The sequence below is a fragment of the Hippocampus zosterae genome, chromosome 8 (assembly GCF_025434085.1).
Source record: "Hippocampus zosterae strain Florida chromosome 8, ASM2543408v3, whole genome shotgun sequence".
In the NCBI taxonomy this organism is placed as follows: Eukaryota; Metazoa; Chordata; class Actinopteri; order Syngnathiformes; family Syngnathidae; genus Hippocampus; species Hippocampus zosterae.
The window spans coordinates 18622742-18642643 of record NC_067458.1 but is presented as its reverse complement, the minus strand read 5'-3'; the positions used below and the strand labels follow the sequence as shown (position 1 = coordinate 18642643).

At 42.5% G+C, this 19902-nt stretch overlaps 1 protein-coding gene across 1 annotated transcript; it reads left to right on the top strand.

The window, feature by feature from the left end:
* Positions 1 to 145: 145 nt before the first annotated feature.
* LOC127606461 (phospholipid phosphatase 2-like) lies at positions 146 to 19902 on the top strand. Its single transcript, XM_052074876.1, has 6 exons — positions 146 to 613; positions 13428 to 13579; positions 13656 to 13918; positions 14420 to 14477; positions 15982 to 16158; positions 18917 to 19902. Exons 1-6 carry the CDS (start codon positions 556 to 558, stop codon positions 19061 to 19063), a joined length of 855 nt encoding a protein of 284 aa, XP_051930836.1. The 5' UTR covers positions 146 to 555; the 3' UTR covers positions 19064 to 19902.

The window sequence follows — 19902 nt, the reverse complement described above, 5'->3', positions numbered from 1 at the left end:
GTCCATTCTGTGGCTAGTTCTTACTTATTTGTAAATTAAATCTATTTTTACTTTAATATTAGCAGCGTCCTCCTTCCGTCTTTTCTTCCTCAAGGAACACAGGAAATAAGAAAATGGGAGGGAAAAGCGAGCATGATTAATGGAGAAGTAAAAAGGGGAGGTGCCCAATGTCGCCGTGTGGTTCTTCGGTGCGGTGCAGTGCCTTCCCACACTGGCTTGGACTCGATAGACGCGTGGATGTTCTGTGTGGACTCTTTCTTGAAATATTCCAGAACGCCAACAGGAGTCCTTCTGTATTTTCCACTTAATATATATTTTTACGACTTTTTTTCACACTTTTTGACACAAAAACGCGTTAGTGTTTGTGTACGTGCGTGCACGCGCACAGGTATACGCGTACGCGAGACTACCCCGGAAGAACCCGTAGTGCAGGTTACGTTTTTTGTTGTTATGTAGCAAAGCCGAGCATATAATGGATGTGTTTACGGGTACCTTTTGAGCTTGTTTCATCATCTCAATGCGCCGAAAGTGAATTTGAAACGACGGCGAAGCAACATGAAGAGTGTGAAGAAGAAGCTCTACGTGCTTATGGACGTGCTGTGCGTGCTTGTTGGTGAGTCTCCCTCAAACTCTCTTGATTGTAGGACGACGTTTTACGATGTGTGTGTTGTGACAGTTACTGTGGAATGTGTTTAATTATAATGTACACACACACGCACACGATGGTCCGGATTTGACTCGGCCATGGTAATGCGTGTTGACCATTCTTGTGTAAGTAATTTACTTTCCCACCCCCTAAACGATTCCTCCATTCTGCTCCTCACTAGAGTGGACAGAGCAGGAAGCTGGAATGTTTGTTTATGGAAATGTGATATTGCATTTTTCTTTGCCGAAAATCCCTCCAGGAATGTTCCACTTCCATCTTGAGCACTGCACAACTCTTTAAAATATCCATTATTGTATTATATCTATAATTATGGCTGCGGTTGACGTGTTTCTGCTTTCAAACAAATCCCTGGGTACCCGTGAGCCGTAATTTGTAACTAAATAATTTATCGAAATAAATTATGTCGCATTATTAAAAACTAACAACCCGCTTAACACGTACCAAGCCACTTATTCCGACCTATACCCTAACTTTGGACAAATGAAACATTCTGATATGATTGGGAATTAAAATATAATTTCACATACGTGCCTTCGTGCACCTCTTCTTGCTCTCTCACACTCTTTTTTTTTCCAGAGTTGTACAGCTGAGGCAATCTGACATGCAAAATATTTGTCCCTGGAAAGCACATAGCTCAGGTCAAAAGTTTCTAATGTGGATCAATCACTTTGCAAAATATAAGGGTGCCATATCTTTGCCAATGTTCAGTGCGATTTACTCAGTAATTGCCTTCCACTGGACTATTCCGCCTACTGCCCGGAGACACCTGGGATAGGCTCCAGCACCCCCCGCGACCCTAGTGAGGATCAAGCGGTACGGAAGATGAATGAATGAATGAATGAATGAATGAATGGACTATTCCCAAACCGAATATAGTGTGAAATTGGTTCTGCTTATGTTGTCTGTTTCTTAATTTAACTTTTTTTTAATGGGGCTGTGGGACGGACATTATTGAGGGCTCAGAAGAGTTGCAAGGTTTTCAACATATGTGCTTTTGTACACCAGCTTCTTCTGTTCATGGACAATGGTTAAATAGTCCTTTGCAATAAACGGGCTATGAATATTTAAGTTGAAATTTTCCCCTAAAATAATTCCAACGATAGTTATGTTCAATTGCCATTAGGTTTATGAAGGTATCCTTGGATCAAATTTCCTCCCTGTATGAGGTCCTTGTACCCAACCCAAAAGTTTTAGAACTACTGTGTTAGACCAGCTGTCAGAAAAGCCGAAGTGCTGCACTCTAGATGCCCAAGACAAATTTCCCATAAGAGACTAATACAGTCAGTATATTTTATCGATAATAACACTTGACATTATAGTCACCGGAATTTTTCTGTTTTGCGCACTAACTTTGACGATCGTCTACTTCTGAATGATATGTGTCCATGCTTTATATTATTTATGTTGCGTCTTTTTTCTTACCATATTTTTTTTTGTCTGTGTTTACACTTGGAATTTCACAAGAACCTGCCAAGGGCCTGCAAATGGAATCCAGCCGATTGCTATAATATTTTACATATATATATATATATATATATATATATTTACATGCAAATGCTTTTATTGTGCACTGTCCATTTTAAAAATAAAAATGAAAGAGATAAATCATGAAGCAGTGCACATATAGTGTATTTCTGAATAGAGATACAGTATTTGGGGCGATGAGCTCTTATGTAAACAAATGTCCAATAGATGTATTTTTTTCCACAGTTCCGACTTAGAAGGAAGAAAAATAGTAGTAATGTTTTAGTAAATAGCAATGGGGCACTGTGTAATTATATAGTGTCACTGTCGGATGAAAATCTCCAGTGCCCAAATTTGGTCAATTTCCTATTTTTTCCACAAATCGTTCCTAGTGATCATTTCCCATGTGGTTCTGTCATTTTTACGAAATCATGACCAATGTAAAATGTTGAAATTTGATTCACTGGTGATCAGTATTGAGCACAGGTGTCAAACTCAAGGCCCGGGAGCCTGATCTGGCCCACCTTGTCATTTTATGTGGCCCGCCAAAGCAGATCATGTGTGGCAACTTCCACGGTCCTTTCTGAAATCTGTACCGAAATTTCAAATTGTCGCATGTCATAAATAACGCTGAGATCGTGCAATAAGTTTTTTTTTTATCCTCCACTTACACTCACAATAAGTGAACAAACAAACAAACAAATAGTTGACTGATTTCAAAACTAGCAATCCATCAATTTGTTGTGTACAAGTCATAATACGATGTTTTGATTAAACATTTATTCGGCCCTCTGAGGGGAACTCCAAATCTGCCCGTGACAATAATGACTTTGACACCCCTGGTATGGAGTGTCGAGTAGATGTGCCACCTGATTATGAACCAGCACTACAGAAGATGGGCGGAGGGATGTACCAATTGAAGCGTCCAGTGGTTTTATTTCGGTTCTCACAATAGCTGTGTGTTACATAAATATCCGGCATCTGGTGTCCAGTTGGCCTGTTGCTGCATCCGGTCATCCAGTTGCTTCTGACCCTGCATGCCCCACCCCCTAACTCCATCATATAAGCTGAAGTGAGGTTGAATGGGTTGCGCAATAAGGACTTGCCAGAGCATGTAATTATGCTGACCGTCGGCTCATATGGGCACAAAATACTTTTCCGGTTTGGTTAGTAGATTTGTTTGCATACGTTCTTTCACTGTCAAATATTTCCATTGCACTTTGTTTGTCCTTTTCTGGGAATGTATTTTTTGGAGATCTAAATGTTCAGTTTCGCTGCATTTTGCTTTGTGAATGGGAATTATAGAGTGGAAAAAAGCAGCACTTTCAATCTGGGAGTGATTTCCTTTGTGTCATTCATAGCAGGACCTGCCCTTGTCAAACAGCCTCACCGCTGAATGAATATGCTGTCTCGTAGCTTTTTTCTTTCGTTGTTGGAGTTGCTGTTTTTTTTAATACAATGTTGGCATCTGTTTATTATTTTTTAATTGCATTTTTTTCCTCTCATTCTGAAACACCCTAAGATGCTGCCGAAGCTCTGGATAATTAGGAAACTAGTACAGTAATTGGTTCCAAGGGAACACAAAGTGTCGACGAGGTGCAATTTGCCTGAAAGACAAGCTATGTGTGTCAGGGAGGAGCTCAATTTAGCCTGGGTTGTTGGAAGTTACAGAGAGTCTTCACCATAAATAATCTGTTAGCCATTTATTTTTCAGGATAGTGTTGTCAAATGGGATTGAAATGATTTTGAAATTACTTTTGGATTTAAGTCTCTGATGTATTATTATTTAATCCATTAAAATAGGCAATTCCAAACGACGCGGCGTCCGGTTGACCGGTGCATCACGCCGCTCCGTCCGTCCGGGGCACTTGGTGGTCAGTTGAAGGAGGGAGCTGTGTTGCGGCGTTTTATGGCTATTTGATAAAAACATGAAGTCCACGTATCGTTCCAACATGAGCAATCTTCACCAGAAGGTGTGCGCACAATAAATAAATGAGGTACAGTTGTTCCTCTACTTATGAACATCTCTTCATATGAAAATTTCATGTTACGAAACGCCTCAATGGGAAAATATTGCCTCTTGTTACGAAAGAAACGTCAAGATACGAATGGTAAAAATACAGGACGGGCTTCTAATCACAGCTCCGAGTTTCCTAAACGCAACATACTTATAGCTGCTCTGCCATTGGCTATTGCCTAGCACTTTCCTGGCATCCCATTGGCTAAAAGGGACCTCTACCGTATGTGTCTGTGTGTGTAGATGGATAAAAAGATAGATGTGTGTCTATGCAGTGTACTCGTCCATCGCACCTCAGACCATGAGACGTTCCGATAGTTTTACGTAAATGTGAATCCCCAGAAAAAGTGTTCACCAGTCGGGCGATCGCTCACTATGCTGATGTTTGCCTTGGACATTTTCGAAGGATCATTAAAAGCCGACAAAAGTCCTCTGATTAGTTCTTTACAAAACGTCAGGCAAATAACACCTCTGAGAGTTGAACATGAATTAAAGAGGGCAAAAAAAGATAAATTAAAGGTTAAATGGCCACCATTTTTATTCTTTATTTTTTGTTTGTTGTTGTTTTTTTTTACATCATACACAACTCTCATTTATTGTGCAAAAATCAAATTTTAGCATGTCGATGTTACATCGTTTGATGCGTTTTTGAAAATTTTGCAGGGGTCTGGAACGGATTAAGGCATTTACATGGAAAACGCGTCTCGACTTCAAAATTTTCGAGTGAAGAAATTTCTTCCAGAACCAATTCCGTAAATAGAGGAACCACTGCAGTTAGTTTGCGCTCAGTCTACTTATAAGTGTCTCACATGTTCAAAAAGTGTGGGTCACCCCTGCTGTAGAGTGTCCACACATCGAGGTCACCTGGTTGCAAGTGGCAATATCGAAGTTTAACTCACCCAGGGTAATGTTGTCATTTATTCAGCACAGTCGTAGGCGTATCTTTGTTCCTAAAAGAGACACAACATGTACACACCCACATACCAAATGATTACACATGGAGTCGCACATCTTTTGTTGTGAACGCTGATCATGTCTCCTCCGTAAACAGTATCGGTGTGTTAATTACTTCGACAGACTGTGTATTTTTCTCTCCCCAAAGCCTTTTAGCAATAAAATGCAAACATGTCCTCGTGTTATTATCAAGTTATTGATGATTTTCCTGGGAGGCCTGTGTGTTGGGAAAATGGCTCTTCCAGTGTTCTCAGGGAGTCTTCTCGGTGGTAACAGTTTTTCCTCAGGAGAGCAGCGTCATGGAAATGGAAAACACCCGCTTATTCCTTTGGGGCCCAGACGTCGTTTCAGTTTATTTTTTTTCCCCTTGCTCTTATATTTCCAATAGCGCACTCTCGTTTGGGTAGGAAGTATGAAGCCCTTGAAAGGGATTGGCATGCGATAATCAGACAGAGATGACCTCGTGGAGGACGGCTAGCCAAAGCCGAGCCGCTGACGCACGCCTCCAAAATCAAGAAATAAGGCAGCAGAGCAGCAATATTTTGACTCTGTGAAAAATGCCCGAGGCCATTCTGCTCTTGGGCTGACAAAACGCTTCCATCCTCTCTAGCTAAGTTACTTTTAAGTCGTTCATTTGCATTAATACATGCTATTACTTGCAAGCATGTTACATATTTATTTTCAGTCAGCCCAAATTCATTCATTCATTCATTCATCTTCCGAGCCGCTTGATCCTCACTAGGGTCGCGGGGGGGTGCTGGAGCCTATCCCAGCTGTCTTCGGGCAGGGGGACACCCTGAATCGGTTGCCAGCCAATCACAGGGCACACAGAGACGAACAACCATCCACGCTCACACTCACACCTAGGGACAATTTAGAGTGTTCAATCAGCCTGCCATGCATATTTTTGGAATGTGGGAGGAAACCGGAGCACCCGCAGAAAACCCACGCAGGCCCGGGGAGAACATGCAAACTCCACACAGGGAGGCCAGAGCTGGAATCGAACCCGGTACCTCTGCACTGTGAAGCCAACGTGCTAACCACTGGAGTACCGGGCCGCCCCTCAGCCCAAATTATTATAACAAAATCCGATCTAACATGACGCCGCTGTCGTGGCAGCGGGGCTAATTTGCAGGACACCATAACCACCCTCCCCACATAGTTTCTCTGCCCGTAGCATTACTACCACGGCTTGGTGAAGATCCCCAGCCACATTCAAGCGACTACACTGTCAGTGGTTCACCAATTCACTTGTTTGTGCTCTTGCTAATTGGAAGGTAGAATTTGTTGTTGAGGAAATGACGCATGTTGAATTATCGATCGCAGTATGCGGTAGATTTACACTTTCAACAATTAATACAAGCATGCGAGACAGATAGTCACACATTTGCACTTAGTCTCAAGTTTATTGTGTATTACATTATGATTCCAAAAATGTTTTTTTTTTTTTTTTGGCTCACTGCTGAGGAATAATAAGACCATGGTTATGACAGCGTTGAGAGCTCCGATAAACACACACTTCTTGACTTGTCACATGCTCACGGATCCACAAGGCAGCACAGTGTGTGCGTCTTACGGATCTTTGAAGTCACATTCATTCATTCCGGATGACTTGAACTCCCTCTGTGGACTTTTATGGTTTGGGTTGAAAGCCGTGTGGCCCCGCTTCTTTCATTCCATCCCTCCACCCCAAACGCTTTTTTTTTTCTTCTCAAGTAAACCCAGACGACTGATTGACTGGCAGCCCGTGGACGACCTCGTCACCGCCCGCCACCTCCTTCTCACCCCCGCTGCTTAAGCATGCGTGAATGATGGCCCAGGCGAAGCAGCGGGGATTAAAAATAAAAAGAATGGGCAGCAGCAGGATTTGGTGTGACTGTTGGAAGTTGGGCGTTCCTCCACTCAATAGGAATTCCAGAGGCCAGCAGTTAAGGCTCAGCACATACCTTCCCCCTGAGTCAGGGCGGCTCGGCCCGAGACTGTCAGAGAAGTGGCGGGGGTCAGGTTGTTTTGTTGCGCCACGTCACCTCTCGAGTGTTTGCTCATGCTTTACCTTACGACATGCATGCGTGCATGCGTGCTGGAATCAAGGCCAAACCGTGGAGGGGGCTTGACGCACGGCACATGCTACCCTTTTGCAACAAAAAGCAGATGATGTGAGATAGCTGTACATACATACAGGGTCAGGCAAAACGAGCTGACACATTTGCAGGTTCAATAAAAGGCAAATAAAGGAAAGAAACAAAAAAGTGCTTTATTTTCAAAAAGTACATATTATGCCATTCTGTTTCATTAGGGGGCGGCCCGGTAGTCCAGTGGTTAGCACGTCGGCTTCACAGTGCAGAGGTACCGGGTTCGATTCCAGCTCCGGCCTCCCTGTGTGGAGTTTGCATGTTCTCCCCGGGCCTGCGTGGGTTTTCTCCGGGTGCTCCGGCTTCCTCCCACATTCCAAAAACATGCATGGCAGGCTGATTGAACACTCTAAATTGTCCCTAGGTGTGAGTGTGAGTGCGAATGGTTGTTCGTCTCTGTGTGCCCTGCGATTGGCTGGCAACCGATTCAGGGTGTCCCCCGCCTACTGCCAGCTGGGATAGGCTCCAGCACCCCCTGCGACCCTAGTGAGGATCAAGCGGTTAGGAAGATGAATGAATGAATGAATGTTTCATTAGGTTTGAAAATTTCAATCAGTCAAACGGGATTATTGTCCACACGCTCTTGAAGGCATTCACGAAAGTAGTCTAGAACAATATTCCTTTTTGGTCTGAGAAAAGTATGTAGCATCTCACAATAGCTTCAAAGAAGTACGGACCCAATATCCACCCCCCCCCCCAAAAAAAAGAAAAAAAGGCATTTTATGTACTTTTTGAAAATAAAAACACTTTTTTATTTCTTTATTTTATTTGCCTTTTATTTATCTTACAAATGTGTCAGATCATTTTTCTGACTGTGCGTGTGTGTGTGTGTATATATATATATATATATATATATATAGCACGAGAGCTGTATTTTGAGGACGATAAATACATATCACTGTAACGCGATCTCAGGAGGCTGTGACAAGTAGCACGAAAGCGGGGAAAGAAAATGACTCGTCCCTCTCATTGACATCCTCCACTCTGTTTTTATCCCATTCATCCCCTCCCCGGCCATCCGCCTGCCTGTTATTGTCTTGTGTGCAGCAGCAGCATCCTCCCACACACTTCTGGCTCATGTAAATATAGAGACGGCTCCATTTAGAACGCACATGTGCAATTACGCCGGACCTTGGGGACCGCAGTGACACGGCGCTGCCTGGATGTTTATTCCCACTTCCATCTGGACTTCCCGTCAAATTGCCTCACACCTACTCGCCCAACCTGCTGCACCTGCACGATCATACCGAGGATTGTCGATTGTCCCTCAATTTTCACCCACCCCCTCAAAAAAAGGCAGCTGTTGTGTTAATTGGTTCCATCGCTCCGCATATTTTCACGCCGTGTTGAGAGAGGTGTTACTTCAAGGTCACATGCATGGGAACGCTCTTTGCGCCAAGTCTTATATTCCCGGCACCCGGCAGGGAGAAGGTCACATGCAGCGACCATGCGGGACATGCCAAGCCCATAACAAAGTTATTTTTCTGGTTGGTGGTTAGGCAAAAACTTGCTGACGTTGTCATGAAGAATGTGCTTGTCGTGCCAATCACGCAAAATAACAAAACTCATGCACAGAATAAAGCATCAAAAAATCCCCACAGTGTCCTTTCTGCGATTTTAAAGAACTTGGATTGAATTAGCCCGGAAGTGGTTTGACGCACACAGCACTCAATTTCAGTCCGGCACAACAAGTCTCCATGAAGACCACAAAACATTTCTAGATTTGCTGCTCATCATATTTGTTTAAATACAGCACCATATCTATATCTTCTTCTATATATATATTGCGCGTCGTCCCGCACTCGGTCTGTCCCTTTTCAAAACGTACCTACTTCACCGCGCCGCTGCGCGCCGCCACTGCGCCGCTCAGGCAGTGGCTCACGACGATCGCGCGGGCATCTTAGCGAAAAAATGTTGTCTACCCACAAGCATTGCAATGAAATTGTTAGTTATTTAGTAGAGCTAAACATCTCTTTATTTTCGCGATGAGCAATGAAGATGAACAAAAAGTTGAACTAAGCAACAACACTTTTGTGGGCCGAAGGCCGACCTTACCAGCCTTCCGCTGGAACTAGCTAATGAGCCGCCCGGAGGGCGGCGAACCAGCTAGTTTGCTATAAAAACAAACAAACAAAAGCCGCACCTGTGATCTCTATCTGGGTATTTTTGTGCTCTTTCTGTCCCACTTGAATGCCCAGCTCCTTTTAAGGTGCCATGTTGGTGTCAACAATTGTCAGGAATAGCCTACAAGAACAGCTGAACTTTATTTGGGGTTGAGCAATTTTAATTGAGTCATTTTATTCTTGTATGACCATTTTTATATGGACTTTATTTGTGTATTGTAAGCCTTTTTCCTCAAGTACTTAGCATTGCTACTCTCGTGTAATATTCTGACTTGATTCATATAACACCCCCCCCCCCCCTCCCCAACCACAAGCATCAAAATCCAGTACAAAATGAGTCCGCCTTTATCCAGGAAGGAAAGCCTTATCCCAACATCCTGCACCTTCCAACAGACCTCCCGTTTGATGGAGCTTAGCCTGGCCGCATTCCAGGCGACCCGCCCGTAAAATCCAGCCGTCCCATCCCGAGAGACGATTCTCCCTTTTCTGTCCGAAATCAAGTCAATCCACGCTGTCATCAAGATGTCTGAGTTAAGCTTCCAATGAGACCAAGGGCTCGCTCTTTAAGTGGTGTCGCTCAGTCTTGCGGGTTTGTCTCGTGGTCTCTCGCAGGCCCAGTTTGTCTACAGACGGGTCTATTTTTTGACCCGCCGGCTCTCGGTGTCTGCTCATGCTTTTCAGCAGTTTGGTTGAGTACACTCGCGTCCGCTGTAGTGACCGATGTGCAGCGTTGGCATCAAGACTCATGTATATATATATATATATATATATACACACACACAGTAATCCCTCATCTATCGCGGTTAATGAGGACCAAAACCACCCGCGAATAACGAAAATCCGCGAAGTAGCGTCCAATTAACATAAACAGGTTAAAATTATTTTTTTTTTAGGTCCGCGAGAAGCTGCAAAACAACAGCGAGTCACATAGAGCAACATATACAGTACTGTACTCCATGTATATGTTAAAAAATAATAGTATATATTTTTTAATATGTTTGAAAAAATCCGCGATGCAGCGAGGGATCACTGTTTGTGTGTGTGTGTGTGTATGTATGTATATATATATATATATATATATATATATATATATAAAACATTTCAAAGATTTTCAGGCCCAATGCATAGCAAGGAGAATGTTTGAATAGTGTCCACTGTAGTGACTGATGTGCAACTTTGACACAAGACGAACGCATATAGAAGAAAATGGGTTTGGAATAGCTGTCCACTCCGTAATGAAGTTCATAGTTGCAGCAATGCATTTAATAGAAACGCATTAAACAACTTTTTTAGGTGTCATCATAACTCATGCATGAAATAAAAGTGACGTTTACAACGCTCTAAAAAAAGCAAATAAACAGCTTAGGCCAACTTTTTCGTATGTACCTTTGAATAAATGATGTGTTAAAAAAGTTGAGTTTAAAGCCAAACACTCCACATTAGTGTTGGCTGATGTCATATTTTGACACAGACAGTCCTAGAGTCAGCAGTCTGGAAATATCTGAAGTCATATTTGGAAGTAGGTGGACATGAAATATCGTTGGAAGCAAAAAGCGTGCTGCTCTCGTATCATTTTTATGAAATCCCACCACTCTGCCTTCTTGCTAGGCAGCTGGAGACAGAGGATGCTTGGGGGAGGGAGCAGGGGGTTGCTATCCAAAAGCTACAGTGCTAAATCCCTGGCTTTTCCCCGCTGTGTACTGTATATTGTGCCACAAACAGGAAGCTGGCAGTGCTATAGCAAACATTGACGGAAAAAGGAGACGACTGATGGGGGAAGTTGATGTGCGCTTGGCAATCTATAATAATTATGTGGCTGCTGATGAGGGGTGGGGGGGAAGCTTACATGATGTTAATCATCCAAAAAGGCATCAAAATAAATGCCAAAATTGGGAATGTGTGGTGCCTTGAGATCAGCATGACCCGGGCTGGAAGGTTTACGATCAAACCAAACCTAAAATGAGAATTATTATTGCTTCTCATTACAAACTGCACAACTTTGCCTGTGGAATATCCGCTCTTAATGCTAACGCACAATGCAAAGCGCCATAAGCTAGCGACTAGCATCGACTGTTGTAGGTTTATAGCCCTTTAAGCTACGTTTAGTTGATCACAGCGTCGCCACATGTGGACAGACAATTTAAGAGATTCTTTATCCTCTGTGAAAAACACCCAATATGTTTTGACGCGCACACTTATGAATACGGTATATCTGTTGTTGAAAGGTTTATCGTCACCACGACTTCAAATCTAGTTTCGTTGGTCCGTCTGCAGTGATTTGTATTGCGTGCTAACATTAAGCGAGCAGATTTTAATGTTCTTTGGTAAAACACACACTATGTAATTCTCTTTGTTTGATAATTACTTTTGCTCTACACTTGGGAGTGACAATAATCAGCTTGTGGAACTTGGCCTCTGTTTTGAAGTACTGTTCACTATATGCCAAGCCAAAATACACTCCCAGCTTAGCTAACTCTCATCATTTATATTTATGCACACAAAAAAACTCAAGACCCCCCCCCCCCTCCCCCAAAAATATAAATCAATCAATTTAGCGATGTTATGGATGTTTGCCACCAGACAAGTGAGAAATGTGATGACTGTATGACTTGGACGACTTTGTTCTCGTGAATGTTCAGCTTTTCTTTTAAAAGAATACAACTTTACTCTTGTAATGGTAGGGCTTTATTTTCATAATATTTTCACGTTTTCCCCACTTAATATTAAATGTATGTATTTTGTTATACTAGTTTTGTTAAAAGATGACAAAGTGGGTTTCTTGAAGAGCAGAATTATTTAATAGCACTCCACTGTAATGCATGCACTACTCTCGAGTGCCTCTAGGGGCACCACATCTGTTTCTGGATTATTTTTTTCAATACTGTACATCTTTATTTACGGCATGTTTCGCTTTCACAACACAAAAGCTCTTTAAATCAATCTTTTCGTTGCGAACTTGCATCTTAGAGGTTAATAACTGTTAGTCAATCACAGACACACACACAAAATTTACTCCAACCAGAATTTTCACAGAAAATAAAATAAATGCCACATCTATGCCTTATTATTTACTAAAGTAATTGACTTTTATAGTGGAGCGTTGATTTACCATGGACCCGACTCCCTTCACTCGTCAGATTCAACTTTATTTTATTTTTTTCCAAAGTCTCTAATTATGCTGCTCTCAGAATATATTTTCTCATCTGTGTGAATTTACTGCATACTAGCGCTCGCTACTTGCCCTTGAAAGCATTTTGTGCCCATTGTCTGCGACTGTCTGACTTGTCCAGCAAGAGTGATGCATCAAGGTAAAGTGATGGGGGTTGTCTGCCTTGTTGGGATGAAGTGCATCGCTTCAAGGTTGCCCGGTGACATGATCCTATAAAGGACTTATTGTCTTGCTCCCCTTAGCACACACAAAGCTTGTGTTTTGCTCTTTCGGTCTTGATAATGTCCGAGGGACACTCATGCTGCTTGTTGCGGCTGTGTTCCTAATCAAATGTCAGCACCCATCACCTTGGAAACGAGACAACACACAGACACGGCACGGCGTTCAGGGCGTCGAGGAGAGCTGTTTCTGCAAAACACTTGGATTGTCGGGGCCATACTGACAAGAAAAGGAAATTGTCCGATCAATAAAGTAGTCTTTTCAGTTCATTTTTTAAAAATCGAACACGAAGTAGAAATATCACAAGCATAATCTTGTGTTATTGTGACTCCACATCATTTGATCATATTCAAGAAAAAAATACTTGTTTTTTAAATACTGTTTTTGTGATCTATTTTTCTCAAAAGAATAAAACCATTCTTGTGATATTGCTCCTTTTTTACTTCTTAGTGTAATATTTACATATACATGTTTCTCACAATATTATGTTTAATTGTAAATATGCCTTGAACTTTATATTTGGCTTTTAGTGTGATGATGTGATTGCAAATCTTCCTGCGGTTATCTTATCAATACGTTTTGGGCACACATCACTCATCTCTTTTCTGCCGAGGTCATGTTCAGAACTCTCCAGTTTGACTCTAACAGTTGCTTTTTGTTTTATTTTTATTTTTTCTTAAAGCGGCACTACCCTTTCTCATCATGACCATCGTCTTCAAACCTTACCAGAGGGGCGTGTACTGCGACGACGAAAGCATCAAGTACCCGCTCAAAGCGGACACCATCACCCACAGCATGCTGGCCGCCGTCACCATCTCCTGCACAGTCGTCATTGTACGTTTTTCAGCTCCAAATGCTTTAGTTCTTCCCGTCGGCTGCCGACAACCCGCTCTCACTTTCGTTTCCTCAGATCTCATCCGGAGAAGCATATCTGGTGTACAGCAAAAGGATTTACTCCAATTCCGACTTCAACCAGTACGTGGCCGCCCTCTACAAGGTTGTGGGCACCTTCCTGTTTGGAGCCTCGGTTAGCCAGTCGCTAACTGACCTGGCCAAGTTCACCATCGGCCGGCCCAGGCCTAACTTCATGGCCGTGTGCGCCCCTAAAGTGTGCACGGGCTACATGCAGATAATCAACTGCACGGGCAATCCACAGGACGTCACAGAGTCCAGGTAGGACGCCCTCACGTAGGTAGAGATAATTATTCTTCGGCTATATTCATCAACATTTTGATCCCGTGCTGCCAGGTTCGTCCTTTTGACGTTTTGATAACCGGACTGACCGTAAAGAAACGGAAATGCGATCATAAAACCAGTTTCACTGATTACGTAACTTGAAATTTGGTACGCATGGCTTTAATGAGCAGACCCACAAAAAAAGTCTCAAGAAGCCATACCAAGAAGCCGTTTAGGATCATTTTGAGATCTTGAGATTAAAAAAAAAAAAAAAAAAAAAAAAAAAAATCAACCCCTGATGCCAGTTTTGTTCAACAGCGTGAATTTTGATCGGCACATCTCTCAAGAGTAGCCCCACAAAAAAGTGTCAAGAACGCATGCCCAAAAAGATGTGGAATGTCTGCCATTTTGGGTCAAATGGTGGCTTCAAACCAAAATAACTGCGAGACCAAATTGATTTAAAAAAAAGATTCATATGATTCTTTTGTCTATTTTCAGGTTGTCCTTCTACTCGGGTCACTCGTCTTTCGGCATGTACTGCATGCTCTTCCTTGCGGTAAGCAACATGAATGACACACTTGAATAATCTCCTTTAAAAGCACTTTCAAGTGCTTACAACGTTGAGGGTTTTTTTTTTCTATCACATCTCTTTTTTTATTTAAATTTAATAAATGAATTGAATTTAGTTTAAAAAAAATAAAAGTGAACCAAATGAAAACTCAAGAACTATTATCACGTCCACTGTATCCCCCCAACTCCAGCGGTACCTAAATCCAGTGGTACCTTGACCTACTTATCTGTTATTACAATGCAGTGATGGTTTTTGCATTAACAAAATGCAAGCAACTTTTTTTTTCTGAGGAGGGAAATTGGGGTTGATAATTGACATTTCAACAGAGAATAGTGAACGAATTATGCTCACAAGTCATAGTACAACTCTTACAGTATGTCATTAACCATCGCTGTAAGATGCTGGAAACGCTTCAAAGATCAATCTTAAAACGAACATGAGCCCTGACAAACTTGTGACCACTCGTGTATTTGATGGCAATCTCCATGTGATGCGATATGGTTCACATGATCACACCTAATAGTCCCCAGATGGCGCGTGCGGCAGACCTAAGCACCTTGCGCGCATCGAGGCCCAAAAGCCTTATAAGGGCTTTATTTTTTTTAAACATGGCAACAAGTTGAGTGGAAAAATGTGCAAGTTGTCAGCAATGACCGGTTTGCTTCCTTCCCGGCAGCGACGTGATGTTCCCCTTGATTAGCCTTGGCATTATCCCTCACACATTAGCACGCGCACACACAAACTGTATGCGCGTACATGCGGACACCCACACACACACACACACACACACACACAAGCCTACACGCATTCAAACACAGGCAGACATGAACAAAACACACTGATAGACACACAAAAAAATCCAGACACACACACACCGACATGCACAGACAGACAGACGGCAGACATGCAGAGCAGCGCAATAGGAGGCCAAGCAAAGCAACAGAGACCTTGTCCTTGCATTCGCAGTGCTTCAATCCACACTAATAATAGTGTCCAGTGTTCTTTATCAATAGTGAGGCTGGACTTTTTGCCTGTGGACGTATGGAGGTGCCATGCCAAGTTTTGCACATTTACCGGCAGTCTTAATGTCTGGAGAGCTGCCAGCTTCAGATTTTTTTTCTCTCCCCCATTATTGCAACAAAAATGAATGGAAAAAAAAAAGTTATGGCTCAGACACAATTATTACTCTGTTTATTCAAAATGTTGAAGTGTGGCTCCATGCACCGGTAGTGCAGTCCTATTTATTGTTTATGCAATAAAAACGACTACAGTAGGTTAGCCAACATGCATGATTGAAATTAATTCAATGGCAAATGCAGTTTAAATAATTTAACATTTAAAATAAAAGCACAAAATAGCTATATCTCAAATATAAAATATGAATGTGTACATTTAAATAAAAAAACATTATTTTTAAAAAGTGTACAACAACCATGAAATACATTAATGAAAATATAAAATATTACAACTGAAAATACAACTCCCGCAGCTGTACGTGCAGGCCCGGCTGGTGGCCAAGTGGGCGCGACTCCTGCGGCCCACCGTGCAGTTCTTCCTGGTGGCCTTCGCCGTCTATGTAGGCTACACGCGCGTCTCCGATTACAAGCACCACTGGAGCGACGTGCTGGTGGGGCTGCTGCAGGGGGCGCTCGTCGCCATGCTCAACGTAAGTATGCAACATAATGTCGATAATGACAGATGTTTATGAGTATGTCATGGGTGTACTGCTTGCTTGTATGTAAAGTGGACCCATGCATACTCGTATGGTATCTGCAAACTCACCTATTCGCAGATTTTGAGGAGATATTATGAAAAAACGTTTTTCATTTTTCTTTCCGTTGCAAAGGGCTCTCTTGCATAAAAATAATAAGTGAAAACTGCTAATCAAGAAACCAGCATGAAGTGCAAAAATTCTTTCCCCCACCCCACCAAAAAATCAACTCACTCCATCCATCCATTTTCCGAACCGCTTGATCCTCACTAGGGTCGCGGGGGGTGCTGGACCCTATCCCAGCTGTCTTCAGACAGTAGACGGGGGACACCCTGAATCGGTTGCCAGCCAATCGCAGGGCTCAACTCACTCAAAAATGTTATTTTGTTGAAGTACTATGTCCTGCATATCATTCCAAAGTTGCAAAAAAAATATTAGGCCTACTCAAATTGTATTACAGCACAGCATATAAGACCCAATGTAAACACAGCTATTAGACATCTCTGCCATTAGTGGTAATTGGAAATATTACAACTTCAAAATACAACCCACCACGTTTTGGCATCCGGCCGGGATTCTCATATTCACAGATTTTTTTTCCCCCATTGTTTTCCAGGATTTTTCCCGTTTCCCTCCCTTGAAATGTTTTTAGAGTTTGTCAAAAAAATAAATAAGAAGAATAATTAATCAAGGGGCCGCTCAGAGTGCAGCCCGCGAGGTGCCATATCGGTTTTAGTAAATCAGGAGGGGGTGAGGGGGGGCGCACATTGGAGCGATATCGTGAATTGCAGTGATGTGCTGGTGTACTGAGTCCGCCGTTATTTTCTTTCCCTGCCCTTTTCGAAACGTTTAGTTGAAAGTGCCACATTTGCTTTTAATATCAGTTTAGTTTAAAGATGTGATGGAAGTATCAGCCATCGTTCCAGAAAAAGCAAAACTTTGGGAGGGGTTGTCCACATCAAACTGTGTTTAACACATTTCTCACCACAGGAATATGTTGGCTTCATTTCTGCTTACTGTTATATTTCATCTAGACGGGAAGTGAACAGGGATAGAAATGTGACTTGATACACGCGCACCCTGTACCGTATCCTCAAACAATTCTTCTCACTTCAACTAGCTTGAACTTTTTATTGTTTGGAATGAGACTCAGCACCATCTTGTGGAAATTACTAGAGTGTTTGTGTCTGATGGTGAAGGTCATAATTGACAAGAAAAATAAAATTAAATAAAAATTTTAAAAATACATCGAAGATAATGAAAAATTAATTCAACAAGAAAATGAACAGTGTGGATAAAAGGTGTGAATTTTATGAAAAGGAATCTGTAATTTTCTGAAAGCAAGTCGGAGTATTACAAGAAAAAAAGATTGAAATTTTACATTATAAATAGGAGTATACTAAATCAGCTAAAAACACAAACAAAAAGTTCCAAGTTAGGAAGAAAATGTAATTTTCCAAGAAATACTGCAATTCTGTAAATGTCTTTTTTTTAAATGGTGAAAAGTGTAAATATTTTGAGAATGAAGTTTGTGTAAGTAGGTTTTCTGAAAATAAATTTGCACTATTACAGGAAGGAAAAGGCTGCATAAAAAAGTCATGAAGAAATTTTAAGTTTCATGTGGAAAAGTTACCATTCTACAAAAAACTTTTATTTTCGGGAAAAAAAACATGAATTTATTAGCAATGTAATTTTGCAATCTCTGAATTTTGGAAGACAAGTTGAAATATCTTAAAAATGTACATTTTTTTAAAAATGACTAAAAATACTATATCGTGTATATCTGTATATCGTGTATATCTGTAGGGCGGCCCGGTAGTCGAGTGGTTAGCACGTCGGCTTCACAGTGCAGAGGTACCGGGTTCGATTCCCTGTGTGGAGTTTGCATGTTCTCCCCGGGCCTGCGTGGGTTTTCTCCGGGTGCTCCGGTTTCCTCCCACATTCCAAAAACATGCGTGGCAGGCTGATTGAACACTCTAAATTGTCCCTAGGTGTGAGTGTGAGTGCGAATGGTTGTTCGTCTCTGTGTGCCCTGCGATTAGCTGGCAACCGATTCAGGGTGTCCCCGCCTACTGCCCGGAGACGGCTGGGATGGGCTCCAGCACCCCCCGCGACCCTAGTGAGGATCAAGCGGCTCGGAAGATGAATGAATGAATGAATGTATATCTGTATTTTATTTTTCCTATTTTTATTACTACAGTGTAATATGTTTTTTTCTTGTGTCTTAATTGTGGAAAAAAAACCCACTTTTTCACTTGGCACTTAACCAGAATGTATGTGCGTGTGCACACATCAGTTAAATGGTTTGAAAATGAGAGTCCACCTTTGACCTTCATGGTGCTGCATGCAATTAGATTCTCTCCTGGGCCTTGCGCTTTACGACCGCTGCTTTCTGTATGCGTGTGTGTGTTCCCCTCAGGTGTGCATGTGCTTTAACGTCCGCGCAGGGAGCGCAGCGCGCCAGACACACTTGATCACACTTTGATCACACTTTACTAGCTTGCCCTTCTCACTCATACTTTTTCCCGTAAGATATTTTAAGAAATAAAAGGATGAAGAAATAAATTTGCAAGAAATGAGAAAAGAAAGAATTACAAGGGGAAATGTTCTGAAACTAGTGAGAAATAATGTCATGGCGGATGTAAGATGTCGGATGACATGATTATTGTTGTTTGCGGTGAGTCCAAATGTTTCCCTCCGCTCTGCGTCACAGGTGCGCTTTGTGTCGGACTTTTTCAAGAAGCGTCCGCCGCGCTGCGCCAAGCCCGAGTGCGCCGACAGCGAGGAGCCCGAAAGGAAACCCAGCCTTCAATTTCTCGACTCGGAGCACACCAACCATTACAACTGTCATCCGGTGTGACCCCGCTCGCCTCCAATCACACGGTACCAACCCCCTTCCCTCCCTCCCTCCCTCCCCCATGACACCCCCACTTCATCCGGCGGGCGTGTCGTCTTCCCGTTTTGAGTCAACCACTCACCTCCCTTCTGCTCCTCACTACCACTAGACTGAGCGAGAGAGTTCGTCCTCTCCGAAACGCCTCCTCGTCCTCTTGGAGGCAGCGTCCGTAACGCACGCGCCGCCGGTTTCGCGTTGAAGGCATAGACTCGGAAATGACGTGGCGGCGCAATGCCGGCTGAGAAATCTCTGACGACAAGCTCGTGTTCATTCATTCGTTCTCATTTTGGCTTTTTGTACCGATGTCGCTTTTGTCGTGCGTCGGTGTGGATTCTCTTCGAGGAGCACCACTACTGCCGCATGAGCTTTGCCCATCAGATCCTTCTTGAGGTATGCCCGCGCAATCCAGTAAATGACAAATTTTGCCTGAAACACAGTCGTGCAGTTGGAGTATTCGGGGGAACAAAAAGCACGGCGGGGCCACTCAATTTTGAGATTTGAAAACAGATAGCTGAAGCTGAAAGAGAAAGTGTTAACATATGCTCCCTCTTACGTGTTCCAGTTTAGGGGTGAGTGGTATCATTTTGAACACGTTTTGTATTTTACAAGAAAAGATGCAAAATCGCAAGAAAAAATGTTGAATATTTTGATGGTTGTTGTTGTTGTAATGTTGCTTTTTGAGGGTGGGGGGGAATGTTATATAAGAATTCGAAGTGTAACAAAAATTGATGTGAATCTCACCATCAAACTGGATCGTTTCTCTTTAAAATGTGCCACCCTTGAATCAAATAGCACCCCAACAA

What these genes read in the sequence shown, in the direction of transcription:
- LOC127606461 (XM_052074876.1), top strand. Translation starts at nt 556, where the DNA reads ATGAAGAGTGTGAAGAAGAAGCTCTACGTGCTTATGGACGTGCTGTGC. An exon ending in CGTGCTGTGCGTGCTTGTTG is followed by an intron (nt 614 to 13,427) that starts GTGAGTCTCCCT and finishes TTTTTCTTAAAG; the next exon opens with CGGCACTACCCTTTCTCATC. An exon ending in CGCTCGTCGCCATGCTCAAC is followed by an intron (nt 16,159 to 18,916) that starts GTAAGTATGCAA and finishes TCTGCGTCACAG; the next exon opens with GTGCGCTTTGTGTCGGACTT.